Source organism: Callithrix jacchus, chromosome 14, assembly GCF_049354715.1.
Source record: "Callithrix jacchus isolate 240 chromosome 14, calJac240_pri, whole genome shotgun sequence".
NCBI classification, from domain to species: Eukaryota; Metazoa; Chordata; class Mammalia; order Primates; family Cebidae; genus Callithrix; species Callithrix jacchus.
Window position 1 is genome coordinate 58,992,244 of NC_133515.1, and position 25,451 is coordinate 59,017,694.

General features: G+C 38.4%; 1 protein-coding gene and 1 long non-coding RNA gene across 13 annotated transcripts in view; one reads left to right on the top strand and one right to left on the bottom strand.

Annotated features, from left to right (window-relative positions):
- The window catches only part of CLHC1 (clathrin heavy chain linker domain containing 1), a 78,828-nt gene that overhangs the window by 49,673 nt on the left and 3,704 nt on the right, over positions 1 to 25,451 (top strand). For 11 of the 12 annotated variants that reach the window (XM_035272550.3, XM_035272548.3, XM_078349334.1 and 8 more), the window contains 3 exons: positions 5,636 to 5,810; positions 21,489 to 21,694; positions 24,126 to 24,305. In XM_035272550.3, the coding sequence (XP_035128441.3) occupies positions 5,636 to 5,810; positions 21,489 to 21,694; positions 24,126 to 24,305 (561 nt within the window). The remainder of the gene's footprint in view (positions 1 to 5,635; positions 5,811 to 21,488; positions 21,695 to 24,125; positions 24,306 to 25,451) is intronic. The other variant, XM_035272554.3, reaches the window with a different exon arrangement.
- Positions 2,147 to 25,451, bottom strand: part of LOC103787941 (uncharacterized) — a 40,106-nt gene continuing 16,801 nt past the window's right edge. Inside the window, exon 4 of the long non-coding RNA XR_004733595.3 lies at positions 2,147 to 5,739. This is a non-coding gene — a long non-coding RNA (uncharacterized LOC103787941). The remainder of the gene's footprint in view (positions 5,740 to 25,451) is intronic.

Sequence of the window (25,451 nt, forward strand, 5' to 3'; positions counted from 1 at the left end):
AATATCTTTTCGTGTGTGTGTGTGTCTATGTATCAGTGTTTGTGTAGGCATGCATATATATACCTTTTTTTTTTTTTTAAGACAGGGTCTTGCTTTGTCACCTAGCCTGAAATGCAGTGATAGACACATGGCTCACTGCAGCATCAACCTCCTGGGCTGAAGTGATCCTCCCATCTCAGCCTCTTGAGTAGTTAGAACTACAGCTGTGACCCACCATGCCTGGCTAATTTTTAAAGTTTTTTTTTTGTAGAGATGGGGACTTGCTATGTTGCCCAGGCTGGTCTCAAATTCCTGGCCTTAAGCAGTCCTCCTACCCTGGCCACCCAAAGTGCTGTGATTACAAGTGTGAGCCTGTGCACCCAGCTAGTATATATCTTTGTATTTGGATTTCCTGTTTTGTGAAGTACTTAAGATCGTTTGCTGATTTTGCTATTGGATTGTGTATATTTTTCTCAATGATTTTTAGGAGTTACTTATGTATTATGAATATTAGTCTTTTGCTAAAATGAGTTACAAATATCTTTTTTCATTATGATATCTTAAGATGAACAGAAATTTTAAATTTTAATGTAGTGGAATATATCAGTCTTTTCCTCTGAGGTTAATTATTTTTACGTGTCATGTAAAAGTCCTTCCCTACCCCAAGTCATTCTTCTTTTTTTTCCTCTGAAAATATCAGTTTTGCTATTCACATTTAGGTTTTTTTTTTTTGAGACGGAGTTTCGCTCTTGTTACCCAGGCTGGAGTGCAATGCCGCGATCTCAGCTCACCGCAACCTCCGCCTCCTGGGTTCAGGCAATTCTCCTGCCTCAGCCTCCCGAGTAGCTGGGATTACAGGCACGCGCCACCATGCCCAACTAATTTTTTGTATTTTTAGTAGAGACGGGGTTTCACCACGTTGACCAGGATGGTCTCGATCTCTCGACCTCGTGATCCACCCGCCTCAGCCTCCAAAAGTGCTGGGATTACAGGCTGGAGCCACCGCGCCCGGCCCCACATTTAGGTTTTTAAGCTACCTGAAACTTGTTTTTGTGTTCAGTATAATTTGGGAGTTCAGTTTAAAAAAAAAAAATTTTTTTTTTGGCAGGAGCACAGAGTCTTGCTCTGTCACCTGGAGTGCAGTGGTGTGATCTCAGCTCACTGCAAACTCCTCCTCCTGGGTTCTAGTGATTCTTATGTCTCAACCATTTAGTAGTTGGGACTACAAGGCATGCACCACCACACCCAGTTAATTTTTATATTTTTGGTAGAGACGTAGTTTTTCCATGTTGGCTAGGATGGTCTGGAACTCCTGAGCACAAGTGATCTGCCCACCTTGGCCTCCCAAAGTTCTGGAATTATAGGCGTGAGCCACTGTGCCCACCCAAACATAGATATTTTATAGTCTGTTTTATAGTCAGTTTTTTCTAGTTCTGAAGTATATAAATCCTCCAGATTATTGGATAGCCTCACTCTTTCTCATGTGATTTGTGTGACTGATCATTTTTATTTATAATATTGTACGCTTTTTAAATTTATAATATTGTGAGCTGCATTTCTCCCCTACTGTGGGATTACTGTGTATTCTCTGGAAAGGCTTTATATTTACCTCTGCTGGTCTCTAATGTTTCAACAGCCTTAAGCTGCTCTTTGTTAATTTTTTGGCTTTGGCTTCCTGAATCACATACGTAACTGAAATTTAGACTCCATTCCCATGCGGATATAGGCTGTTTTATTTTATCTAAGGACAGGGAAATATATAGACAGGAACAGTGGTCCACATAAGCCACAGTCATGTTTTCAGTCTTAGATCTTTAAAGGCCTCTCTCAAGTTTGATAGCTTAGACTAGATTAAAATTATTTAAATTTTAAAATACTTATATTTTAGACAGTTGCTTTCTGTTTTTAAAGTATGTATGAAACCTAGTTTTTAAGACATATTAAAGCTCAAAGATGGTATCATTGGTAGAAACAGAGCTTCTAATAAAATAATGTTCACAGCAGTACATTCCTATAACATTTTCAGAAAATTTCTATAAATAGACTGGGTTTTTAACTGTAGATTAAACTACTGTGACCTTGGTACTAAGATACAAAGATGAGTAGGACCCAATCCTTTCAGTGAGATAAAGGTGTAATTGAAAAGAGAGATGAAGAGGCAGACAAGTGTGGAACTAGCTCATTTGTTTGTTTATTCATTTACTCTTTCATTCATTCAACAAAATTAGTTATCTGATATGTGCTGGGCATTGTTCTAGGTGCTGGGATACAGCAGAAAACAAAACCTGCACAAATGATTTACAACACGGAGCTTACATGTAGTGTGATTTTAGTGATACAAAGAAAGTTCTCTGGAAATTCAAAGAAGGAATATTAACAGTTTTGTATTCCTACCCTCAACTTTGCCTGTTGTCTTCATGTAGACACCTTTTGTTTTATCTTTTTCAGAAAATAAGCCTCAGCTTTTTCTAGGTACTGGAAGGGGTATCATCTGACTGGGTGAGGGATAGCTTTTTAAACAGTCTTTCAGACAAGGTTTCTAGTTTTAGTTCATTTCATTACAGAGGTTCCTGATGCTGACATTCCTGAGACTTTATGTGTTGTTTGGTGTGTATTGAATTGCTTCTTCTTGGTTTTCCTTATTGATAGTTTAGGAATCAAACTTTTAAGAGTCTGCTATGGTAGTTGCCACTCTATTTTCTGGCTTTCAGAATTGTGTTGCTTATTTCCTTTTAAATTTGTTCTTGTGAAATTTCTTTACTGTTACTTTACTGACTTTATGAACTAAAATTGAATACATGTGTTCAGTCTACCATCTTTACCTCAAAGTCTAATTGAATTGTGCTTAATCTTGTTAATCTTTAGTAGGTATAAGAAATCTTTTATCTTCTTTCATCATATGTGTGTGTAAATGTATACATGTTTAATTTATCACAAAACATGAAGAAAATAGAATGTTATAAAATGTTGGGTAGGAGGCACAATACTTTTGTTTCAATTTTGTCTTTAGTATACACTTGCATTGTGATCTTTGGGCAAGCTACCTTATCTCCTTGAAATTCAGTTTTATTACTTGAAAAACAGGAATTTTGACTAGGTACAGTGGCTAATGCCTGTAATAGCAACACTTTGGGAGGCTGAGGTGGGCAGATTGCTTGGCTCAGGAGTTCAAGACCAGCCTGGGCAACATGATAAAACCTGGTCACTGCAAAAAATACAGAAAATTAGCCGGCCGTAGTGGCACATGACTGTAGTCCCAGCTACCCAGGAGGCTGAAGTGTGAGGATCACCTGAGCCTGGGAAGTCAAGGCTGCAGTGAGCTGTGATTGTGCCACTGCACTCGAGCCTGGGCAACAGAGTAATACCATGTTTCAAAAAAAAAAAAAAAAAAGAAAGAAAGAAAGCTAGGAATGTTGATGATACCCACCTTATTAGGGTCATTGGTTAAGATCAGTTGATAATTTCAAAGCACTATATAAGCTTTAGGGGTTTTAGCACCATGCCACTTATTCAGAATTAATTGTATTAATAATACAGTGTATCTGAGAATTGAGAAGTAAGTTTAAAAAGTCTGTGAACAATAAAAATAGGTATTATATATTCTGTATGTGAAAATGTATACATTTTGTTAGTAGACCCTCAATCAGACCCAGAATCAATTTTTTATTTCATACCTGGTTTTACCAAGCTTTGATATCTATGAAACTGAATCATAGATCAAATATGATAGAGTCTAAAGTTCAAGCTAGACTTGATAGAGTACAAAGCAAGAAACAGCTTTATTCTTCCTCACCATTGCCCTTTAAAAAGGCTATGTTGACTTTCCTATTTCTTTTACTAGACAATATACTGGTCATATCACATAGCTTTTTATCATTCACTTTCAGATACTAATAGTTTTATTTTTAGGTACCCAAAAGTCTAGTCTAAACTAAATAGAAACTGTAAACTCTTGTTGAATTAAAAATTTCCCCCTCTCTACTAAAAATACAAAAAAAAAATTAGCTGGGCATGGTGGCGCATGCCTGTAATCCCAGCTACTCAGGAGGCTGAGGCAGGAGAATTGCCTGAACCAAGGAGGCGGAGGTTGCAGTGAGCCGAGATCGTGCCATTGCACTCCAGCCTGGGTAACAAGAGTGAAACTCCGTCTCAAAAAAAAAAAAAAAAAAATTTCCCCCTTACCCTGGTTTTGCTCTGATTTGGCTCTAGAACCTATTGAAGCTCAGGAGACATGTTTGCTTCTTCTTTACTCTGCCACTCCCTCCTCTTCTAATCACGAGGCAGCTTTACAGTGGGGTTATGTAAGGGACAGGAAAGGTCTTCTCAACCGGTGCAGTGGTCATTTGTCTTTGATGTTTCTTGGGTGTGGCAGATGTCCCATGTTGGCTTCTAGTTGACTGCTTTAATCTTTGCTTTTTAGCTGGGGACTTTCCATTGTGCCTTTTATTGATTTGGGAGGTATTACTTTAGCTGGCTGCTTATGATTCCACTTTAGCTGGCTGCTTATGATTCCCTTTTAGCTAATTCTGGTAGTGTGTACCCCCAAAAACTCTCTTTAGTGGGGTTATCTGGTCTCACATGCAGATCTCTCTGAGAGGGCCTTTTCAAAATAACCAGCCTACCTGCCTTCCATGGAATCTCCTTCACCCTTGAGGAACATGCAATCTTGTGGAAGTAGAATTTGCTTCTGTTTTAATTCTCTTTACACACTCTAGCCTTTCACCTTTAAACTTTCCAGGCAAATATCAGGCTCTGGTCTTTTTGTTCTCTAAATTGTAAGATACCCGTGTCCAGTTGTTCTCTCTAAAATGTCTCACTTGACTTTGAGGAGGAGAGTTCAATAAAAATCCAGGAAATAAGGTATGGTGGTAAAATTATTTTCTGCTCACAAAAGGAAAATAATCTGATAAATTAAAAATTCAAATGACAGTCTTCCTCCCCTGCAAGTTTAAGCATTGAGTGTACATACAGCTTAATAAAAAGGTGAATTGTAGTCATGCTGATTTGAAATTGACATATTTTGTTTGGTCAGTGGCTGAGTCTACATGTAAATTTCAGAATCCTAACTTGTCATTCTCCTTGAATTATTTTCAAAGTTAGGGTGTATTAGACTAAATATATCCCTCTAAATGTCGTTTTATATTTGCCTCATTTGATTGGTCATTAGAGCAGGATAGTTTACATTAGGAATTTTACCCTCTGTGTATCTGCAGCTGCACCTTTTGTTTTCTTTGGTCATAGCAAATTGGCATCATTAACAGGAGAATCCTATGACTTAAAAGAAAAATGGATTCTCTCACAGTTCTGGAGGCCAGAAGTCTGAAATCATGGTGTCAAGGGGTCACTCCTTCTGGAGGCTCTAAGGGAGGTTCCATTCCATGCCTCTCTCCTGGCTTCTGAGAGTTGTCAGCGATTGTTAGCCTCCCCCGACTGGTAGCAGAGCATTCCAGTCTCTGCCTCCATCTTCACTTGGCAGGTGATATTTAGTTTTTATCCAAAGTATAAACTTTATAAGCATGTGTTAAAGATTATAAATATATAATTGTAGATGGCTAAAGTTTTCAAAAAGCAAAGGCACGAAAATAGTAATATGAAATAAGAAAAAGCAAACTATTTCTTAAAGTATTTGACTCAGAAAATTTTCTTCTTTCTGTAGCTGTTGGAAAAATTAGAGGAAAACCTCTTCCATTACTCTTATTTTTCGAGGCCCTCTTTATCACAAGTCATGCTTTTCGACGTCCTGTTGATGCAGCTCTAACCCTGGAAGGAATCAAATGTGGATTATCAGAAAAACGGTTAGATTTAGTTATCAATTGGGTTACACAGGAAAGGTAAGCAAAGTTAAGCTTTTAACTAAATTTTGACATTTGGTTAATAAAGTTGTTTGTTCTAAAAATATTAATAATTTTCTTACCAATACATTATTTGGACATTTGCTTCAGGTCCCTATTGCAATTAATCAGAAAGTGTTTAGTGGTCGGGTATGGTGGCTCATACCTGTAATCCTAGCACTTTGGGAGGCCGAGGTGGGAGGATCACTTGAGGTCAGGAGTTCAAGATCAACTTGGCCAACATGGTGAAACCCTGTCTCTACTAAAAATACAAAAATTAGCTGGGATGGTGTCACACAGCTATAATCCCAGCTACTCAGGAGGCTGAGGAAGGAGAATCGCTTGGGCCTGGGAGGCGGAGGTTGCAGTGAGCTGAGATCGCACCACTGCACTCCAGCTTGAGTGACAAAGTGAGACTCTGTCTTAAAAAAACAAAAAGTGTTTTCTAAGAATTCATGGAGTAATGAGGCCCAGTCACAATGAGCCCAGATCGAGAGTTGATTCATGATAGTTCTCAAGATGATTCATTATGACTTAATGGTGGATGGAAGTTGAGAAATGAAGATAGAGAATTGGTGGGTATCACACTGCTGGGAGGGAAAAGGCAGGAGCCTAGTTCTAGGCAGGATGTGAGCAGATATAAAGGTAAACCCAGAGATAACATGTAAGCCAGAAGGACATGGACTAAGGTCTCATTACAAGCCCACACAGATGGGCAGGAGGTGGCTTCTTGGAGCTGGGTCTCAGCACTGATTGGCAAGTTTGTTCAGGGTTCTCTTAGGTTCTGTTCCCTAGAACCAAAGCCTGAGACAGGAATTTGGATGCTTATGATTGATAGATGGAGGGCTTCTCAGGCAATACGTAAAAGGGAGTGAGTGAAGCAGAATAGAGAAGGGGAAAGAGCCAACCAAGGATGTGGCCTCAGGAAAACGTCTACTTTTGGCTTAATTTAGAGACTGATGACTCTGGAGCATAAACCATGATACAGAGCTGTTCTGTGAGGCAAGGGGCCTGCCTCTTGTTTCTTTCTGTCATCAGTCCAGGGCTCTGAGCTGCCTGGAGAGGGTGGGAGCACTAGCCAAGAACACTTGCTATAGAAGAGAGGCACCTGTGAGCCACTGACAGTCAACACCCAGAGCTGCAAGGGAAGGGTGCACTGCCTAGTAAGGAGGATTTCAGTAAGGAGGATGCCCTAAAGCAACATCTATCCCAGTCAGCCATTTGTACAACACAGATCTATTTGTCTCTTTCCTTCTCACATTAAGTTCACTCTATCTTGACACAGCTTCTCCAAGATTCCATGGTCATGATTCCTGAGAAAACTCACTGCTAGAGGAAAAAGGCAGAAACCTGCTTTTAGACAGACTGTGAATACATGTAAAGGATAAGTAAGCCTTTTACACAGGAGGGTTAGTGGGATGAACAGTAGCCCCCTATGATAGCTACAGCTGGTCCTAAATCTGCAATTTTTTTTATAACTTTATTGAATTATAATTTACATAGAATAAACTACATATATTTAAAGTGTACAATTTGATGAGGTTTTTTTTCTTTCTTTCTTTCTTTCTTTCTTTTTCCTTTTTTTAGGCAGTCTTGCTCTGTCCCCCAGGCTGGAGTGCAGTGGCTCAATTTCGGCTCATTGCAACTTCTACCTCCTGGGTTCAAGCCATTCTCCTGCCTCAGCCTCCTGAGTATCTGGGACTACAAGTGTGTACCACCATGCCCAGCTAGTTTTTGTATTTTTAATAGAGACAGGGTTTTGCCATGTTGGCCAGGCTGGTCTCAAACTCCTGACCTCAGCTGATCTGCCTGCCTCGGCCTCCAAAAGTGCTGAGATTACAGGCATGAGCCACTGCACCTGGCCTGGATGAGTTTTTCAAAAACCAGCCTTACTGGTATACAATTGACATACAATAAACCACACATATTTAAAGTGTAGGATTTGACAAGTACCTATACTCATAACATCATCACCATAATTAAGATAATAAATGTGTTTCCTGATGTCCTTTTGTAATGCTTCCTCCTCCATCCTGTCTCCTCAGTCCGCTCTACTCTCTATCTCCAGGTAATAACTTTTTCTGCTTTCTGTCACTATAGATTAGTTTGCATTTCTAGAATTTTAAATAAACGAAATCCTATAGTATGTATTCTTTTTTTCTTAGACTGGCTTCTTTCATTCATCTTAATTATTTTGAGATCTTTTTTTTGAGATGGAGTTTCGCTCTTATTGCTTAGGCTGGAGTGCAGTGGTGTGATCCTAGCAAACTACAATCTCCACCTCCTGGGTTCAAGCGATTCTTCTGCCTCAGCCTCCCGAGTAGCTGAGATTGCAGGTTCCCACCACCACACCTGGCTGATTTTTGGTAAAGTCAGGGTTTCACCTTGTTGGCCAGGCTGATCTTGAACTCCTGACCTCAGATGATTTGCCCACCTTGGCGTTGCCAAAGTGTTGGGATTACAGGCATGAGCCACTGCGCCCAGCCTGAGATTTATCCATACTAATTAGTATTCATTGTTTTTCTCCTCTATCACCCATTTTAGATTTTCCCCACTCTTGGACTTCCATTGGTCTTGATAGATTGCCTGGCAGGATCAGCCTGGTTACCATGACTTTATCAAACTGCAGTTGTTGATTTACCCTCTAGCAGTTTTTAGTTGACATGGAAGTACCCTGAGACATCCCAATAGATAATTTGCCACCTAGAACTGAGAACTGTATCCATTCAGAAAACAGCTACTGGGTCATGCTAAAGCTGGAGCATTTGTCCATGGGACATCAGACTGTGCAATGAGGACTGCCCATCATGAATGGCATTCTGACAGACTCACCAACTCATAAGGTCAGGGAGGCTCTGAGGAATCCATCAAAAATCAGGTACAACCAAGAATGGGCTGGAGCAGACCCAGAGCACATACATAAGCTTCATGAACAGGTGGCCCAGACTATGTCAATTACCATTGACTGGGAGACATTACTGCAACTCATACCTAGGACCTCATGAGGGATGGATTTAACTAAGACCAGCAGACTGAGAAAGAAAAAACCCAAAAACCAAACTTGGTCCACGGATGGTTCAGGTGGAATCCAGGTAATGTCACTTCATTCTTTGAAGTGATAACCTTTAGGATAAATATACTGTTTTTGGACTGGGTCTCACTCTGTCACTCTGGCTGGAGTACAGTGGCATGATATGGGCTCACTGCAACCTCCTCCTCCCTCCTGGCAAAACCAGTCCTTCCAACTCAGCCACCTGAGTAGCTGGGACCACAGGTGTATGCCACCACACACAGCTATTATTATATTATTATTTTGTATTTTTGGTAGAGATGGGATTTCACCATGTTGCTCAAGCTGGTCCCAAACTCCTGAGCTCAAGAATATTTCTTTTTTCTTTTCAAACAGACCACTTTGTATTAAAAAAGTTTATTTCTTAAACCAGTGACAATTGTAAATACTTGGATCTGGAAAATAAGACTGACCCTGCTCAACATTCATGCCCAGTAGCCTACTTGAGGAATATATCAGTCAGTGTTCTCCAGAGAAACAGAGCTAATAGGAGATATGATATATACCTATATTGATACCTAATTAATATATATATATATGTGTGTGTGTGTGTGTGTGTGTGTGTGTATCTATCTATCTATCTATACACACACACACACAAGTAAGAAATTGGCTCGTGCAATTATGGAGGCTAAGAAATGCCAAGATCTTCAGTCAGAAAGCTCTGGGGATACAGGAGAGCCAATGATGTCATTCCAGTCGGAATGCTAGCAGGCTAGAAACCCAAGAAAAGCTGATGTTTCAGTTTGAGTCTGAAGGCAGGAAAAAACTGATGTGCTAGCTCAAGCAGTCAGGTAGGAGGATTCCCCTTACTCAAGAGAGGGTCAGGCTTTTTATTCTGTTCAGGTCTTCAACTGATTGGATGGGGCCCACCTACTTTGAATAGGGCAATCTACTTTACAGTCTACTGACTTGAAAGTTTGTCTTTTAAAGAGAAACATTTCACAGATGTTCAATGATTGAATAAAGCGTTCCCCTTTCCATTTGAAAGGAAAATGCAAAATAAAAATATGCATCTAGGCTGGAAGCAGCAGCTCACACCTGTAATCCCAGCATTTTGGGAGTCTGAGATGGGCAGATGACTTGAGGTCAGGAGTTCAATACCAGCCTGGCCAACATGGTGAAACCCCATCTCTACTAAAGATACAAAAATCAGCCAGGAGTGGTGGCTCATGGCTGTAGTCTCACCTACTCTGGAAGCAGAGGCAGGAGACTTGCTTGAACCAGGGAGGCGGAGGTTTCAGTGTGTCAAGATCATACCACTGCACTCCAGCCTGGGTGACAGAGCAAGACTCCATCTAAAAAAAAATGTATTTAGTTTCCTATAGAAATCTAATTTTCTTAGCAAATACACAACTACATTCCAAATAACTTTATTTTCATATTGACTGACTGTTATGAGGGTGACCGAAATTGACAAGAGTTATCAACAGACATGGGCAAAGGGAGGAGATGCTTTAAAGTAACATCTGCAGGAAGATGGCTACCATCTAGAGCAGAGAACAAAACAGCAACATTTCAACCAAATGTTTGACTTTCCTGGTCTATGAACTTTTCTTACCAGTTGCACAGCTGCAAAGGGTGAAAATCCTATCAGGTCATCTAAGAAACTAACCTTGGGTTTTCCTATAAGATTTTTCTCCTTGTGGATACTTCTGACTATGTAAGTAGAAAGATAGAACAATCTCTGTGCCTGCTGGCTGTTCATAATTACGGGAAAACCATAAAGCAATTGTAGGAATGATTGTAAGGTAAGTGTATACTCACCCTGGGGATATACATATTTGTATACATATCTATTACAATTGTAAGCTTGGGAACAAGTAAGGACCTTTCACAGCACATTCCTGTGTGAATACCTTGGGGTAGGGCAGAATCAGTCTTCAGTTTTCCCACTAAGAAGAACCACATTTTAGGGCCTGACAACCTGTCCCTATGCACCTAAAATTATCATGCTTGGCAAAATTATACAGTTTATTCAGATACTGACATTTTATTTACAATTTTTTTTTGGCTGAAAAAAATGTTTTTTTTTAAATTTATTTATTTTACTTTAGGTGCATACTACATCTGGCATTTCTCCCCATATTATCCCTCCCCATCCTTCCCTCCCTCCCCACCCCCTGCTGCATCTCCCCTACCCCCACCAACTCTCCCCAGTGTGTGATGCTCCTCTCCCTGAGTCCATGTGCTCTCGTTGTTCAGTATCCACCTATGAGTGAGAACATACGGTGTTTGGCTTTCTGTTCTTTTGTCAGTTTGCTGAGAATGATAGTTTCCAGATTCATCCAAGTCCCTACAAAGGACATGAACTCATTGTTTTTTTATGGCTGTGTAGTATTCCATGGTATATATGTACCACATTTTCTTTGTCCAGTCTATCATTGATGGGCATTTGAGTTGGTTCCAGGTCTTTGCTATTGTACACAGGGCTGCAGTGAACATATGTGTGCATGTGTCTTTATAGTAGAACAATTTATAGTTCTTTGGGTATATACACAGTAGAGGGATTGCTGGGTCAAATGGAATTTCTATTTCTAGATCCTTGAGAAATTACCACACTGTCTTCCACAATGGTTGAACTAATTTACACTCCCACGTACTGTGTAAGAGTGTTCCTATTTCTCCACATCCTCTCCAGCATCTGTTGTCTCCCAATTTTTTAATGATTGCCATTCTAACTGGCATGAGATGATATCTCAGTGTAGTTTTGATTTGCATTTCTCTAATGACTAGTGATGATGAGCATTTTTTCATATATTTCTTGGCCTCATATATGTCCTCTTTTGAAAAGTGTTCATATCCTTTGCCCACTTTTGAATGGGGTTGTTTTTTTCTTGTATATCTGTTTTAGTTCTTTGTAGATTCTGGATATTAGCCCTTTGTCAGATGGGTAGATTACAAAAATTTTTTCCCATTCTGTGGGGATTCACTCTAATGATGGTTTCTTTTGCTGTACAGAAGCTCTGGAGTTTAATTAGATCCCATTTGTCTATCTTGGCTTTTATTGCCATTGCTTTTGGTGTTTTAGTCATGAAGTCCCTGCTTATGCCTATGTCCTGGATGGTTTTGCCTACATTTTTGTCTAGTATTTTTATGGTGTTAGGTTTTATGTTTAAATCTTTGATCCATCTGGAGTTAATTTTAGTGTAAAGTGACAGGTAGGGGTCCAGTTTCTGCTTTCTGCACATTGCTAGCCAGTTTTCCCAACACCATTTATTAAACATGGAGTCCATTCCCCATTGCTTGTTTTTGCCAGGTTTATCAAAGATCAGATGGTTGTAGATGTGTGGTGTTTCTTCTGGGGTCTCTGTTCTGTTCCATTGGTCTATGTCTCTGTTTTGGTACCAGTACCATGCTGTTTTGATTACTGTAGCCTTGTAGTATATATAGTTTGAAGTCCAGCAGTGTGATGCCTCCAGCTTTGTTCTTTTTGCTTAGGATTGTCTTGGCTATGTGGGGTCTTTTGTGATTCCATATGAAGTTTAAAGGATTTTTTTCCAGTTTTGTGAAGAAGGTCTTTGGTAGCTTGATGGGGATAGCATTGAATCTATAGATTACTTTGGGCAGTATGGCCATTTTCACGATATTGATTCTTCCTAACCATGAGCATGGAATATTTCTCCATCTGTTTGTGTCCTCTCTTATTTCGTTGAGCAGTGGTTTGTAGTTCTCCTTGAAGAGGTCCTTTACATCCTTTGTTAGTTGTATTCCTAGGTATTTTATTCTCTTTGTAGCAATTGTGAATGGGAGTTCACTCTTGATTTGGCTCTCTGTTTGTCTGTTATTGGTATATAGGAATGCTTGTGATTTTTGTACATTAATTTTGTATCCTGAGACTTTGCTGAAGTTGCTTATCAGTTTGAGAAGGTTTTGGGCTGAGACGATGGGGTCTCCTAGATATACAATCATGTCATCTGCAAATAGAGACAGTTTGACTTCCTCCTTTCCTAACTAAATACCCTTTATGTCTTTTTTCTTGCCTGATTGCTCTGGCTAGAACTTCCAATACTATGTTGAATAGGAGTGGTGAGAGAGGGCATCCTTGTCTAGTGCCTGATTTCAAAGGGAATTCTTCCAGCTTTTGCCTATTCAGTATGATATTGGCTGTAGGTTTGTCATATATAGCTTTTATAATTTTATGATACTTTCCATCAGGTTTAGTTTATTGAGAGTTTTTAGCATGAAGGATTGTTGAATTTTATCAAAGGCCTTCTCTGCATCTGTTGAGATAATCAGGTGGTTCTTGTCTTTGGTTCTGTTTATATAATGGATTATATTTATGGATTTGCATATGTTGAACCAGCCTTGCATCCCTGGGAAGAAATCTACTTGGTTGTGATGGATAAGCTTCTTGATGTGCTGTTGCAATCTGTTTGCCAGTATTTTATTGAAGATTTTTGCATCAATGTTCATCATGGATATTTGCCTGAAGTTTTCTTTTTTAGTTGAGTCTCTGCTGGGTTTTGGTATCAGGACAATGTTGGTCTCATAAAATGAGTTAGGGAGGATTCCCTCCTTTTGTATTGTTTGATACAGTTTCAGAAGGAATGGAACCAGCTCCTCTTTGTACATCTGGTAGAATTCAGCTGTGAACCCGTCTGGACCTGGACTTTTTTTGGCTGACAGGCTATTGATTGCTGCCTCTACTTCAGCCCTTGTTACTGGTCTTTTCAGGGTTTCACCTTCCTCGTAATTTAGTCTTGGTAGAGTTTAAGTGTCTAGGAATTTATCCATTTCTTCCTGGTTTACTGGTTGATGTGAGTAGAGCTGCTTATAGTAATCGCTGATGGTAGTTTGTATTTCTGTGGGATCAGTGGTGATATCCCCTTTATCATTTTTTACTGCTTCTATTTGATTCTTCTCCCTTTTCTTTTTTATTAATCTGGCTAGCGGTCTGTCTATTTTGTTGATCTTTTCAAAAAACCAGCTCCTGGATTTATTGATTTGTTGAAGGGTTTTTTGTGTCTCTATCTCCTTTATTTCTGCTCTGATCTTAGTTATTTCTTGACTTCTGCTAGCTTTTGAGTTTTTTTGATCTTGCTCCTCTTGCTCTTTCAATTTTGATATTAGGGTGTCGATTTTAGATCTTTCCTCTCTTCTCTGGTGAGCATTTATTGCTATAAATTTCCCTCTCAACATTGCTTTAAAGGTGTCCCAGAGATTCTGGTAAGTTGTGTCTTCATTCTGGTTGGTTTCAAAGAACATCTTTATTTCTGCCTTTATTTCATTGTTTATCCAGTCAACACTCAGAAGCAAGTTGTTCAGTTTCCAAGTGGTTGTGCGGGTTTGAGTGTGTTTCTTGATCCTGAGTTCTAGTCTGATTGCACTGTGGTCTGATAGACTGTTTGTTATGATTTCTGTTCTTTTGCATTTGCTGAGGAGTAATTTGCTTCCAATTATGTGGTCAGTTTTAGAGTATGTGCAATGCGGTGCTGAGAAAAATGTATATTCTGTGGATTTGGGGTGGAGCATTATGTATATGTCTATTAGGTCTGCTTGTTCCAGCTCTGGATTCAAGTCCTAGATATCCTTGTTAATTTTCTGTCTTGTTTATCTGTCTAATATTGACAGTAGAGTGTTGAAGTCTCCCACTATTATTGTGTAGGAGTCCAAATCTTGTTTTAGGTCATTAAGAACTTGCTTTATGTATCTGGGTGCTCCTGTGTTGGGGGCATACATATTTAGGATAGTTAGCTCTTCCTGTTGGATTGATGCTTTTACCATTATGTAGTGTCCTCTTTTGATCTTTGTTGGTTTGAAGTCCATTTTATCAGAGACTAGGATTGCAACTTCTGCTTTTTTTTGTTCTCCATTTGCTTAGTAAATCTTCCTTCCCTTTATTTTGAGTCTGTGTGTGTCTTTGTATGTGAGATTGGTTTGCTCAATACAGCGCACTGATGGGTTCTGACTTTTTAACCAGTTTGCCAGTCTGTGTCTTTTGATTGGGGTGTTTAGGCCATTTACATTCAATGTTAATATTATTATATGTGAATTTGATCCTGCCATTTTGTTACTGGCTGGTGTTCTTTCCCCTTAGTTGACTCATTGCGTTTTTGGTCTATGCCAACTGGTTTGCTTTTGCAGCGACTGCTACTTGTTCCTTTCCATGCTTAATGTTTCTTTCAGGAGCTCTTGTACAGCAGGTCTGGTAGTGACAAAATCTCTCAATAATTGCTTGTCCGTAAAGGATTTTATTTCTACTTCACTTACGAAGCTTAGTTTGGCTGGATATGAGATTCTGGGTTGAAAGCTCTTTTCTTTAAGGATATTGAATATTGGCCCCCACTCTCTTCTGGCTTGTAGGGTTTCTGCCAAGAGATCTGTTGTGAGTCTGATTGGCTTTCCTCTGTGGGAGACCTGACCTTTCTCCCTCAGCTAAGGCGGGTGGATCACCTGAGCTGCCCTCAGCATTTTTTCCTTCATTTTGACCTTGGTGAATCTGATAATTATGTGCCTTGCGGTTGCTCTTCTTGAGAAATATCTTTGTGGAGTTCTCTGTATTTCTTGAATTTGAAATTTGGACTGCCTTGCTAGGCTTGGGAAGTTCTCCTGGATATATTAGCTGGAGCATGTTTTCCAGCATGGATTCATTCTTCCCATCATATTCAGGTACAACAATCAAGTGTAGATTAGGTCTTTTCACATAATCCCATATTTCTTGGAGGCTTTGTTCGTTTCTTTTCACTCTTTTTTCTCTTGTCTTGCCTTCTCTTTTTATTTCATTGAGTTGATCTTCAATCTCTGATCTCCTTTGTTCTACTTGATCTATTTGGCTATTAAAACTTGTGTTTGCTTCACATAATTCTCGGGCTACGTTTTTCAACTCCATCAAGTCATTTATGTTCTTCTCTAAGCTAGTTATTCTAGTTAGCATTTTGTCTAACTTTTTTTTTCAAGGTTTTTGGTTTCTTTGCATTGAGTTAGAACGTGTTCCTTTAGCTCAGAAAAGTTTGTTATTATCCACCTTCTGAAGCCTGTTTCTGTCAATTTGTTGCACTCCTCAGTCAAGTTGTGATCCTGTGTTGTTGAGAAGTTGTGAACCCTTGAAGGAGAAGAGGTGTTCTGGTCTTCGATGGTTTCATCTTTTTTGTGCTGTTTTTTTCCATCTTTCTGGATTTACCTGGCTGTGGTGTCAGCTATTTATAATTTTTTTTTTGAGATGAAGTTTTCCTTTTGTTGCCCAAGCAGGAGTGCAATGGTATGACCTTGGCTCATCACAACGTTCGCCTCCTGGGTTCAAGCAATTCTGCTGCCTCTGCTTTCCCAGTAGCTAGAACTACAGCCATGAGCCACCACGCCTGGCTGATTTTTGTATCTTTAGTAGAGACAGGGTTTCTCCATGTTGGTCAGGCTGGTCTTGAACTCCCAACCGCAGGTGATCCACCCGCCTTAGCCTCCCAAAGTGCTGGGATTACAGGTGTGAGCCCCATCACCCTGCCAGAAATGTTTTGAATTTTGGTAAACTTTAAACAAAACAAGAAAATCAGTTTTGTTAGCTTATAAAGAAAATTTGAAGGCTGGTCATGGTGGCTTATGCCTGTAATCCCAACACTTTGAGAGGCCAGGGCGGGAGGATTGCTTGAGCTCAGGGGTTCAAGACCAACCTGGACAACATAGGAGACCTTGCCTCTATGAAAAGAAATAGAACAAAATAATCCAGAAATGGTGGCGCAGACCTGTAGTCTCAGCTACTTAGGAGGCTGAGGTGGGAGGATTACTTGAGCCTGGGAGAGCAAGGCTTCAGTGAGCTTGAGCATGCCACTGCCCTCCAGCCTGGGCAACAGAATTAAATGCGGTCTCAAAAAAAAAAAGAAAAAAAAACCAACAGCAACAAAAGTATACATTATGCTAGGGGAAACAAGAAAATGATTAAATGAATTATGTTAAGTTTATTTTTGAAAGTCAATATTTTTGAGTACCACTTAGAGGCCACGTACTCTGTTAGTCACTTAAAATTGCTGTTATAATAAATCAGATTTTTATATAGCCTTAAGCCCCTTCCTCATTGGTTTCTCACAAAAAACATTGGAATATTTTTCCTAGCGTAAGAATAAATGTGGAATGTAAGTATTACCTGCACAACAGAGCCAGTTGCCACAGAGTAAAAGCTTGTATTGCTTTTGACATACTTTCTAATTTCCTGTTCTGATAATAGCATTAATGTCAAAGAAGGAAATCCTTAATTAAAATGAAACTCTATAGAATATGTGAGTGACAGCTTTTATCAGATGAATAAAAGTATATATATTAATATTGTCACCTCAACAAAATTGACTACATTACTTATGCAATCTCTCTCATTTTTAGTACTGGTAAAATTGACATTACAATTTGAAAATAAATACTTTCAAACTAAAAAAAAAAAAAGTTAATCTTATCCCAAAACACCCCACAGACACACCCAGAGTAATGTTCAACCAAATATCTGGCCACCCTCTGGCCCAGTCAAGTTGACACATTAAAATTAACCATCCCAGGGGATTTGTGTTTCCTATGCCTGCAACTTTAGTGTCTGTGAGGTTTTCACTGACTTGATTATCATCAACAGGTAGGGCTGTTGCTATATAATGGAGCAGAGGGAAATATTTTTATCACTCAGTTTCCCTATTTCCTTGAAGAGAACTTGTGACTTGTATTAGGGTGCAGATTATTTCCTAATAGATTATTCCTCAGGAAAATTTTCAAAGGGAATGAAATAGGATAGGGCTTAGAAAAGAGCCAATCAAGGATGTGAACTCAGGTCAAGTCTAGTATTAGCCATTATCACAGGGAGAGGGTTACAGAGCATAGACATTAGACAGAGTTCTTTTCTTTTATTAAGGGGCTGGCCTTCTGTAACCCCTATCAGTCAGTCATTGGGAGTTGAGTGTAGACTACTGGGGGTTATGAGCTAGGCATAATATTCTGGGTGAAGTGGCTATACACACCTGAGGACAATTCTTCAGAGAAGGTGGCATCTGTGAGCTGTGAGCAGTCAGCTGGAGAAGGGACACTGGTTCAGTAACCGGGGACTGGATGAGGCACCAGAACAATGTCTACCACAATGACTGAACAACTTATGAAGATCAATCGGAAAATAGATAGCAGCTGCTTATACTGTGTCTTTGCGAAGATGGGCTGGACTGTGTGTATTGGAGGGCAGAGAAGGGAAAGGCCTCTCAGTAATCTGTCTAGGTATAGCCTGCTGCTGGCAGCGTAAGGGCTATGCTTGCTTGGCTCTGAATACATAGGGATGTAGAATACATACTAGAGATTATTGAATGGTTCTCATCTTTAAGAAGGGCATCATAAGGAGATAGACAGATATTAATAAGCACTTCCTAAATAAATTCATGACTTAGAAATGTCCTAAACATAAAAATGATAGGTTTACATACTACTGCCTACTGCCACTCATTTCAAATCCACCATTTCCCCTGCACAATTCTGGATAAAGCTATCTTGATGGCAATATTTACCAGTGCAAAGTGTGTTTCTCCCACCCATTCTTATGATGGCCTTCGTTTACTGTCCACCTAATAGTTAATTTTGTTTTAGGAAATAACTTCATATGCATACCCTTCTTTTCTTTCTTTGACCTCTTCTCTGCCCGATCACGTTTCTACACCCTCCACAAAAAGTATGTATCACGGAGCACTGGAAATGGTTTGGACTTGAGGACGTCATCAGAAAGTGCCTATTCCTTACCAAAACCTGTTTTAAAAAGTTCTAGTACAAAGATACTTCAGACAAGATTAAGTTTCTTACACATAATGATGATTCTTGACCCATTCTACCTCTTAGTTGTAAGAATTTAAATTCTTTAATTACTATGCATTTCTGTGACTACATGTATTGAGAAAATGCCACCAGTTTTAAGGATCCTGAGATAATACAAGAGGGAATATTAAAGGCAATTCACATTCTTCATACTTAGTCTCTGTTTCCCGGTTTCTACCTCTGATTATCTGGCCTCTGTCACATGGCTACCTTAAAAAGCCTTCCAGTTCATTCCCAGAAGCTCAGCATAGAGCTAGCCCTTTAGCAGCCTGCCTTATAGGCTAATCTTGGCTCTCTTAGTCATTCTTACCTGGGAAAAGTCTAATCACTTGGTCTGCAAAGTCTAAATTTTAAGAAACCATCCTTTACTGGTATTACTTCTCTTAATTGCAGATATTGCTCCCAGAAGAAGATAAATACTCTGTGAAATTTTAACTCTGCAATCTCGGTCCTAGAAAATCACAGTAAATAAATTCTATGCATGGATTTAGAGATTGTATATTACCTTTAGTTTGACATTTAAAAATTTGAAAACCCAAATTCCCATCAATGATAGACTGCATAAAGAAAATGTGGCACATATACACCATGGAATACTATGCAGCCATAAAAAAAGGATGAGTTCATGTTCTTACAGGGACATGGTTGAAGCTGGAAACCATCATCCTCAGCAAACTAACACAAGAACAGAAAACCAAACACTGTGTTCTATTTCATTAATGGGAGTTGAGCAGTGAGAACACATGGACACAGTGGAGGGGGGACATCACACACTGGGGCCTGTGGAGTGGAGGCTAGGGGAGGGATAGCATTAGGAGAAATACCTAATATGGATGATGGGTTGATGTTTACAGCAAACCACCATGGCACATGTAAACCTATGTAAAAAACCTGCACATTCTCCACATGTACCCTCAAACTCGAAGTATAATGAATAAGAATCAGAATTCTATTTTAAGGACATCTCTTGGTGCTCGTTTTTACTCTAAAGATCATATATGTAGTAATAACTTAAAAGAGACATAGGCTGGGCATGGGGGCTCATGCCTGTATTCCCAGCACTTTGGGAGGCTGAAGTGGGCAGATCACGAGGTCAAGAGATCGAGACCGTCCTGGCCAACATAGTGAAACCCCATCTCTACTAAAAATACAAAAATTAGCTAGGTGTGGTGTCGGGCTCCTATAGTCTCAATTACTTGGGAGGCCGAGGCAGACGAATTGCTTGAAGCCGGGAGGCGGAGGTTGCAGTGAACCAAGATGGTGCCACTGCACTCTAGCCTGGCAACTGGCAAAAGAGGGAGACTTTGTCTCAAAAAAAAAAAAAAAAAAAAGAAAAACAGAGAGACATAAAACATATTTTCTGGTAAAAAAATTTTTTTAATCTAATTTATAATCAAATATGTATTCAATTACTGTGGGGTTAAGCACATTTTATTTTATTTCTTTCTTTGCTGTTCATATTTTCCAGAGCTAGCCTGGACTCAGATCCACTTTGACAAGGCCCAAAAGGAGTCCTCTTTGAGTTAGGAGTAAGGGTGAGAAAAGTCAACAAGGGGATTTTAGGGAAACAGAAAGAGGGTACGATGAAGTGATTGGAGGGAAAAACGGGGAGGGAATTTCTCTGGCTCACTTTCCCAGCTCTGGCCTTCTCTAAGGTGGTGACCCTTCAAAAAATAATGGCATTCATAAGATAAATAAATACTTAAATACTGACGTTATGATTTTGTTGCAGTATTGTAGTCACTACATAGACTAAAGTAATTAACTTGTTAAGCCTCAGGAATTGCGGCAAAAAACCTGTATTTTGGTATAAAACTGTGGAAGTCAGATAATTTCTTAACTAAATAATTTGTACTCAGGCTACCTTTTGATGTAGACTCACCTCTCTGCTGCCCACCCCAATAAACACAGAAGGCTTTATCTACTAAATTTTCAGTAAAGAGACATTTTGTAGGGGCTTCAGGATTTCATTTTAATGTTTTCAGCATTTTTAGATGTATACAGACACCAATATCATATGATTGCTGTTGTAACTGTTAATTAAAAATATAAATATAATTAAATATAAATATAAATAGAATTCTCATACCACTAGTAATTAAAAGTGGTATCTTTGATCATACCCAGATGTTCTTTTGGCTATGCCTATAGTTTCTAGGTGAATTTACTCCTATAGCACATCAGATGATTAACTTCTGTTGTATATAGAAGTGGTACATTAAAATATGACAAGTGAAATCTATTCAGTAGAGCCCTCTTAAAAGGACTGCTTCCTCAGTCTTTCCTACCAGGCACAATTATGTCCATTTTCCCCTCTTGCCTCTTATAAATCTATAACAAATTTTTAAAATAACAGTGCTGTCACGCTTTCTGTTTTCCTTTTAGTACAAATGCTTGCAATATTTATCTTTATGAGCTGAAACTGTTGTCACTATCTACAACCAACATTTAATAAGCTGTTACATTCCATAGGGTTTAGAATCTAGATAACTGCTTGAAAATATTGAGACCCCAATGATGAGAACATTTTTGTTTACCTTCTAATTTTTAGACCTATCAGTCTTTTTAGGAGAGTTTTAATCTTGTTTGTGGATTTTTTAAAATGAACTTTTGAGGAGCCAAAATGTCTTCCTCCAAGGGAATACACACTGATTGGTTTTTGTTGTTGTTGTTAAATCTCAGATATGTTTAATTTATCCTTCATCATCAATTGCCTATTAAATTGTAACTTGGAATTCTTACAGGTGATAGAAAATCCAGTTCTACTGTGCTGAATTTTCAAATATCTCGGTCTCAGCCACTCATCAAGAATTTTCTAACGTGTATTATTGATCTTCTTGTTCTAGACTGACATTTTCTGAAGAGGCAGGAGATGTGATTTGTGATTATGGGGAGCAGGATACTTATAATAAGGCCAAGTGCCTGGCTTTAGCTCAGATGATCTACAGTGAATGTGGGCTTCACAAGAAAGCTCTTCTTTGCTTGTGTAAACAGGGTCAGACTCATAGGGTCATGGAGTACATACAGCAGTTTGTCAAGGACTTTACTTCTGGTAAGTGAAAAAGTCTGCAATTTGTATAAATTTGAATTCTGGACTTGAATTGTAAGAGTACCCATAATAGCAGGCAGTACTTTAAACTTATGTTATAAAATCAATTTTATATATACCAATAAGTAGGAGATTTCTTTTGTAATTTTTCATGAACATAGGTAAGCTGGAGCTGATTGACTTTCATGATAGACATTAAAAAATATTATATATTTCCCCAAAATATAAACATTTAATAAATCAGATAGTTCTGGAAATATACAGTTTTAAAGATAAATTTAGCAGATATGCTAGAACATACTACATAAATGATTTTTTAAAATCACTTATTTGTGATATGTAATGTTTTAAACTGTAACATAAGCATTAGAAATGATGAATTTCTAATTTATTTCAAAATTTTAAAACACAATTGAACAGTAATGTGGATTACCATTGGACAGTAATCTGAGAAAACTGTGGACCTTAGGGTGACTCTAGTTGGATGAGCAGATCTCTTACTCTGGATCTAGTTTGGCAGTAACTCCAAGTACAGGCATTGCTGACATTGCCCCATCTCCCAGGCCAATGACAGTCCTCATTTGCAGGCTATGTATCCCAGTTCTAACAAGATGCAAAATGGAACCAAACATAGCCATTTTAGGTCATACTATTCCAGGAAAAAGGAGTTTTAGTTGTTGTTGGATATGGTCATTTTCAAGAAATTAATTGACTTTTTCTTAGAATCTATATATTCTTTTAAAGTTACAAATTTCTTCATTAATAACAGCATACCCTATACTATCACAATAATAGCTAGGCTATTTTTTCATGCATTATCGCATTTAATCCTCATGTTGACTCTATCATGATGAGGTAGGTTTTGTTACTATCCCATTTTATAGATAAAAACAACGGTATGTTTCCACAGAAAAGCTAAGGCACAGAGAAGTAAGTGATTCGCCTTTGGTTATGTAGTGACAAAACAGAATCTGGCATAGTAGGTACTAACTAATTCTTTATTATCTAAGTATACAGTTTTGGTTTCTGTGTTAACTATTATTTTTCCATATGTAATAATTATATTTATTAATGTTTAAACATGGGATAGAGATTTTAATAACTCTTAGAATTTAAAAATTTTAGGGATAGGGTCTGTAGTCCCAGCCACTCAGGAGGCTGAGATGGGAAAATTGCTTGAGGCTAGGCATTCTAGGCTGCATTGAGTGATGACTTGCCACTGCATTCCTGACTGGGTATCAGAGTGAGACCTCATCCGTACAACTTATAATAATGTTTTTAAAAAAGAAAATAGATTTTGAAATGTAGTAAGCAAAAGGGAGATAAGGAATTCAAGATCAACCTGGGGCAATATAGTGGGACCCCATCTCTACCTATTAAACACATTTTAAAAACCCAAGGCCTTCAGAGTTCAAATTATGTCTATGGTAGTTCTTGAAAGGCTCTCAGAAGTTATTGTAAAAATTTCCTCTATTGTGGCCCCATAATAATATTTTTACTTAAAAAATTTACTTAAATTTAATATTTTACTTTAAAAAGTTAATACAAAGTTTATAAATTTAAGAATATAGAGCACACGGTGGTGCGTGCCTGTAGTCCCAGCTATTGTGAAGGCTGAGGTGGGAGACTGCTTGAGCCCAGGAGTTTGAGGATATAGTGCATAATTATTGTGCCTTTGGTGAGCCATTGCACTCCAGCCTGGAAAACACAGTGAGACTTTGTTTTAAAAAAATTAAGAATACACATCATAATTGTAGCTTTAGATTGCCTCAATGGTTAACTCGCAGATTAAACCATATGGAATTGCCCTTTTGTTGGTGAAATTTAGGCAGCTTCATATGGCTCTACCTCTAGCTACTTGAAATAGCTAATGGGTTCTTTAAGTTTTCATGTTTGAATTTCTGAGTACTTGATATTTTTAGGAAAAAATTACTGAGTTGCTTTTTCTGTGCAGAGCACAGAAAGAAAGACATTATACTTACCAGAAATTGGTCCAAATATGAGCAACAAGATGTAGACAAACAAATTGTAGTATTAGATGAAACCTTAGAAATTATCTCCAATTCTAGCACTTTTCAGATGTGAAAACTGAGTTCCAAAACAGTTAGTGACTGATAGAGCTATGATTAGAATTCAGGTTTCCCAATAGCCAATCTATATTTTTATTAGATCACATTATTTTCATTATAATTATGTTTTGGGTACTTTTATGGCTAGTTTTTTTTGTTTGTTTTTTGTTATGCTGAGCATGTTTTTTTGATGGGGCGGCTAGGGGATAGTACTGTTGAGTTTAGGTTGGAGTGGCTCATTGAGGGCTTTGGAAGGATGAGAAAATCTGCTGTTGATTGGCTGGTATAGACATTAGCTAGCCCTGGTTTCTAGTGGATTTATCATATTAGGATATTGAGATAAAGTTTTTCATTTTTGCCTTCAGATGACCTGTTGCAGCTATTAATGTCATGTCCCCAAGTTGAATTAATTCAGTGTCTCATTAAAGAGTTGAATGAGAAACAACCATCTTTATCTTTTGGTCTTGCCATACTTCATCTCTTCTCCGTAGATATGAAAAAAATTGGCATTAAGCTACTTCAGGAAATAAGTAAAGGTGGGAAAGGTAAGTAGAGTAAAATGTTGTGGAAGAAATAGCGGTGGGTTATTTAGGGAAAGGTTTAAGATGATTATGCCTAAATTAACTCAGATTTTCCTAAGAGTTCCTTCTTAGCAAGAGTTAACTTTAGGAGTTTATAAATGTAAAGATTGCCATGTAAATAATAGTCTATTAGCAATAGGATATATTTCTTGAGAAAATCAGAATGGAGAGAGAATCTTTATGAAGCCTGAGGGGAATGTTACAATAATTATAATCATTAACACTAAAAACTTTACATATATTGACATATGTATATATTTAGCCATCTTTTTATATGTATTTTAAATGTTACATAGACATAAACTATATGTTTTAATTCTTAAACCAAATGTATGTGTATTTACATATGATATTCACCCTGAACCTAACTCTGCTGTAGATTAGAGAATAACTAATTAGGCTGGATGCAGTGACTCACCCCTGTAATCCCAGCACCTTGGGAGGCTGAGGTGGGTGAATCGCTTGAGCTCAGGAGTTCAGGACCAGCCTGGGCAACATGGTAAAACTTTGTCTCTATTAAAAAAAAAAAAAAAACATAAAAAAATTAGCTGGGCATGGTGGCACATGCCTGTAATCCCAGCTACTCAGGAGGCTGAGGCAGGAGAATTGCCTGAACCCAGGAGGCAGAGGTTGCGGTGAGTGAAGATCGCGCCATTGCACTCCAGCCTGGGTAACAAGAGCAAAACTCCGTCTCAAAAAAAAAAAAAATATATATATATATATATAAATTAGCTAGGTGTGTTGGTGTGCACCTGTAGTCCCAGCTACTCAAGAGGCTGAGGTTGAAGAATGCCTGAGCCCAGGGAGCTCAAGGCTACAGTGAGCCGTGATTGTGCCACTGCACTCCAGCCTGGGTGAGACCCTGCCTCAAGAAAAAAAAAAAGAGAGAGAGGGATTGAGGGAGAGAGAGGAAGAATAATTAAAACTCTTATTTTCTTTTCATTAATATAGGAAGTTGAACAGACAACTTGATTTTAAATTACTTGAAAATATATTTTGGAAATAACTTTATATTTTGAAATTATCACTATAGATATCAACTAAAATATTTTGATAGAAAAATAGTAATTATGGTAGAAATAAAATTATAGTGATGACAGCATTCTGAAG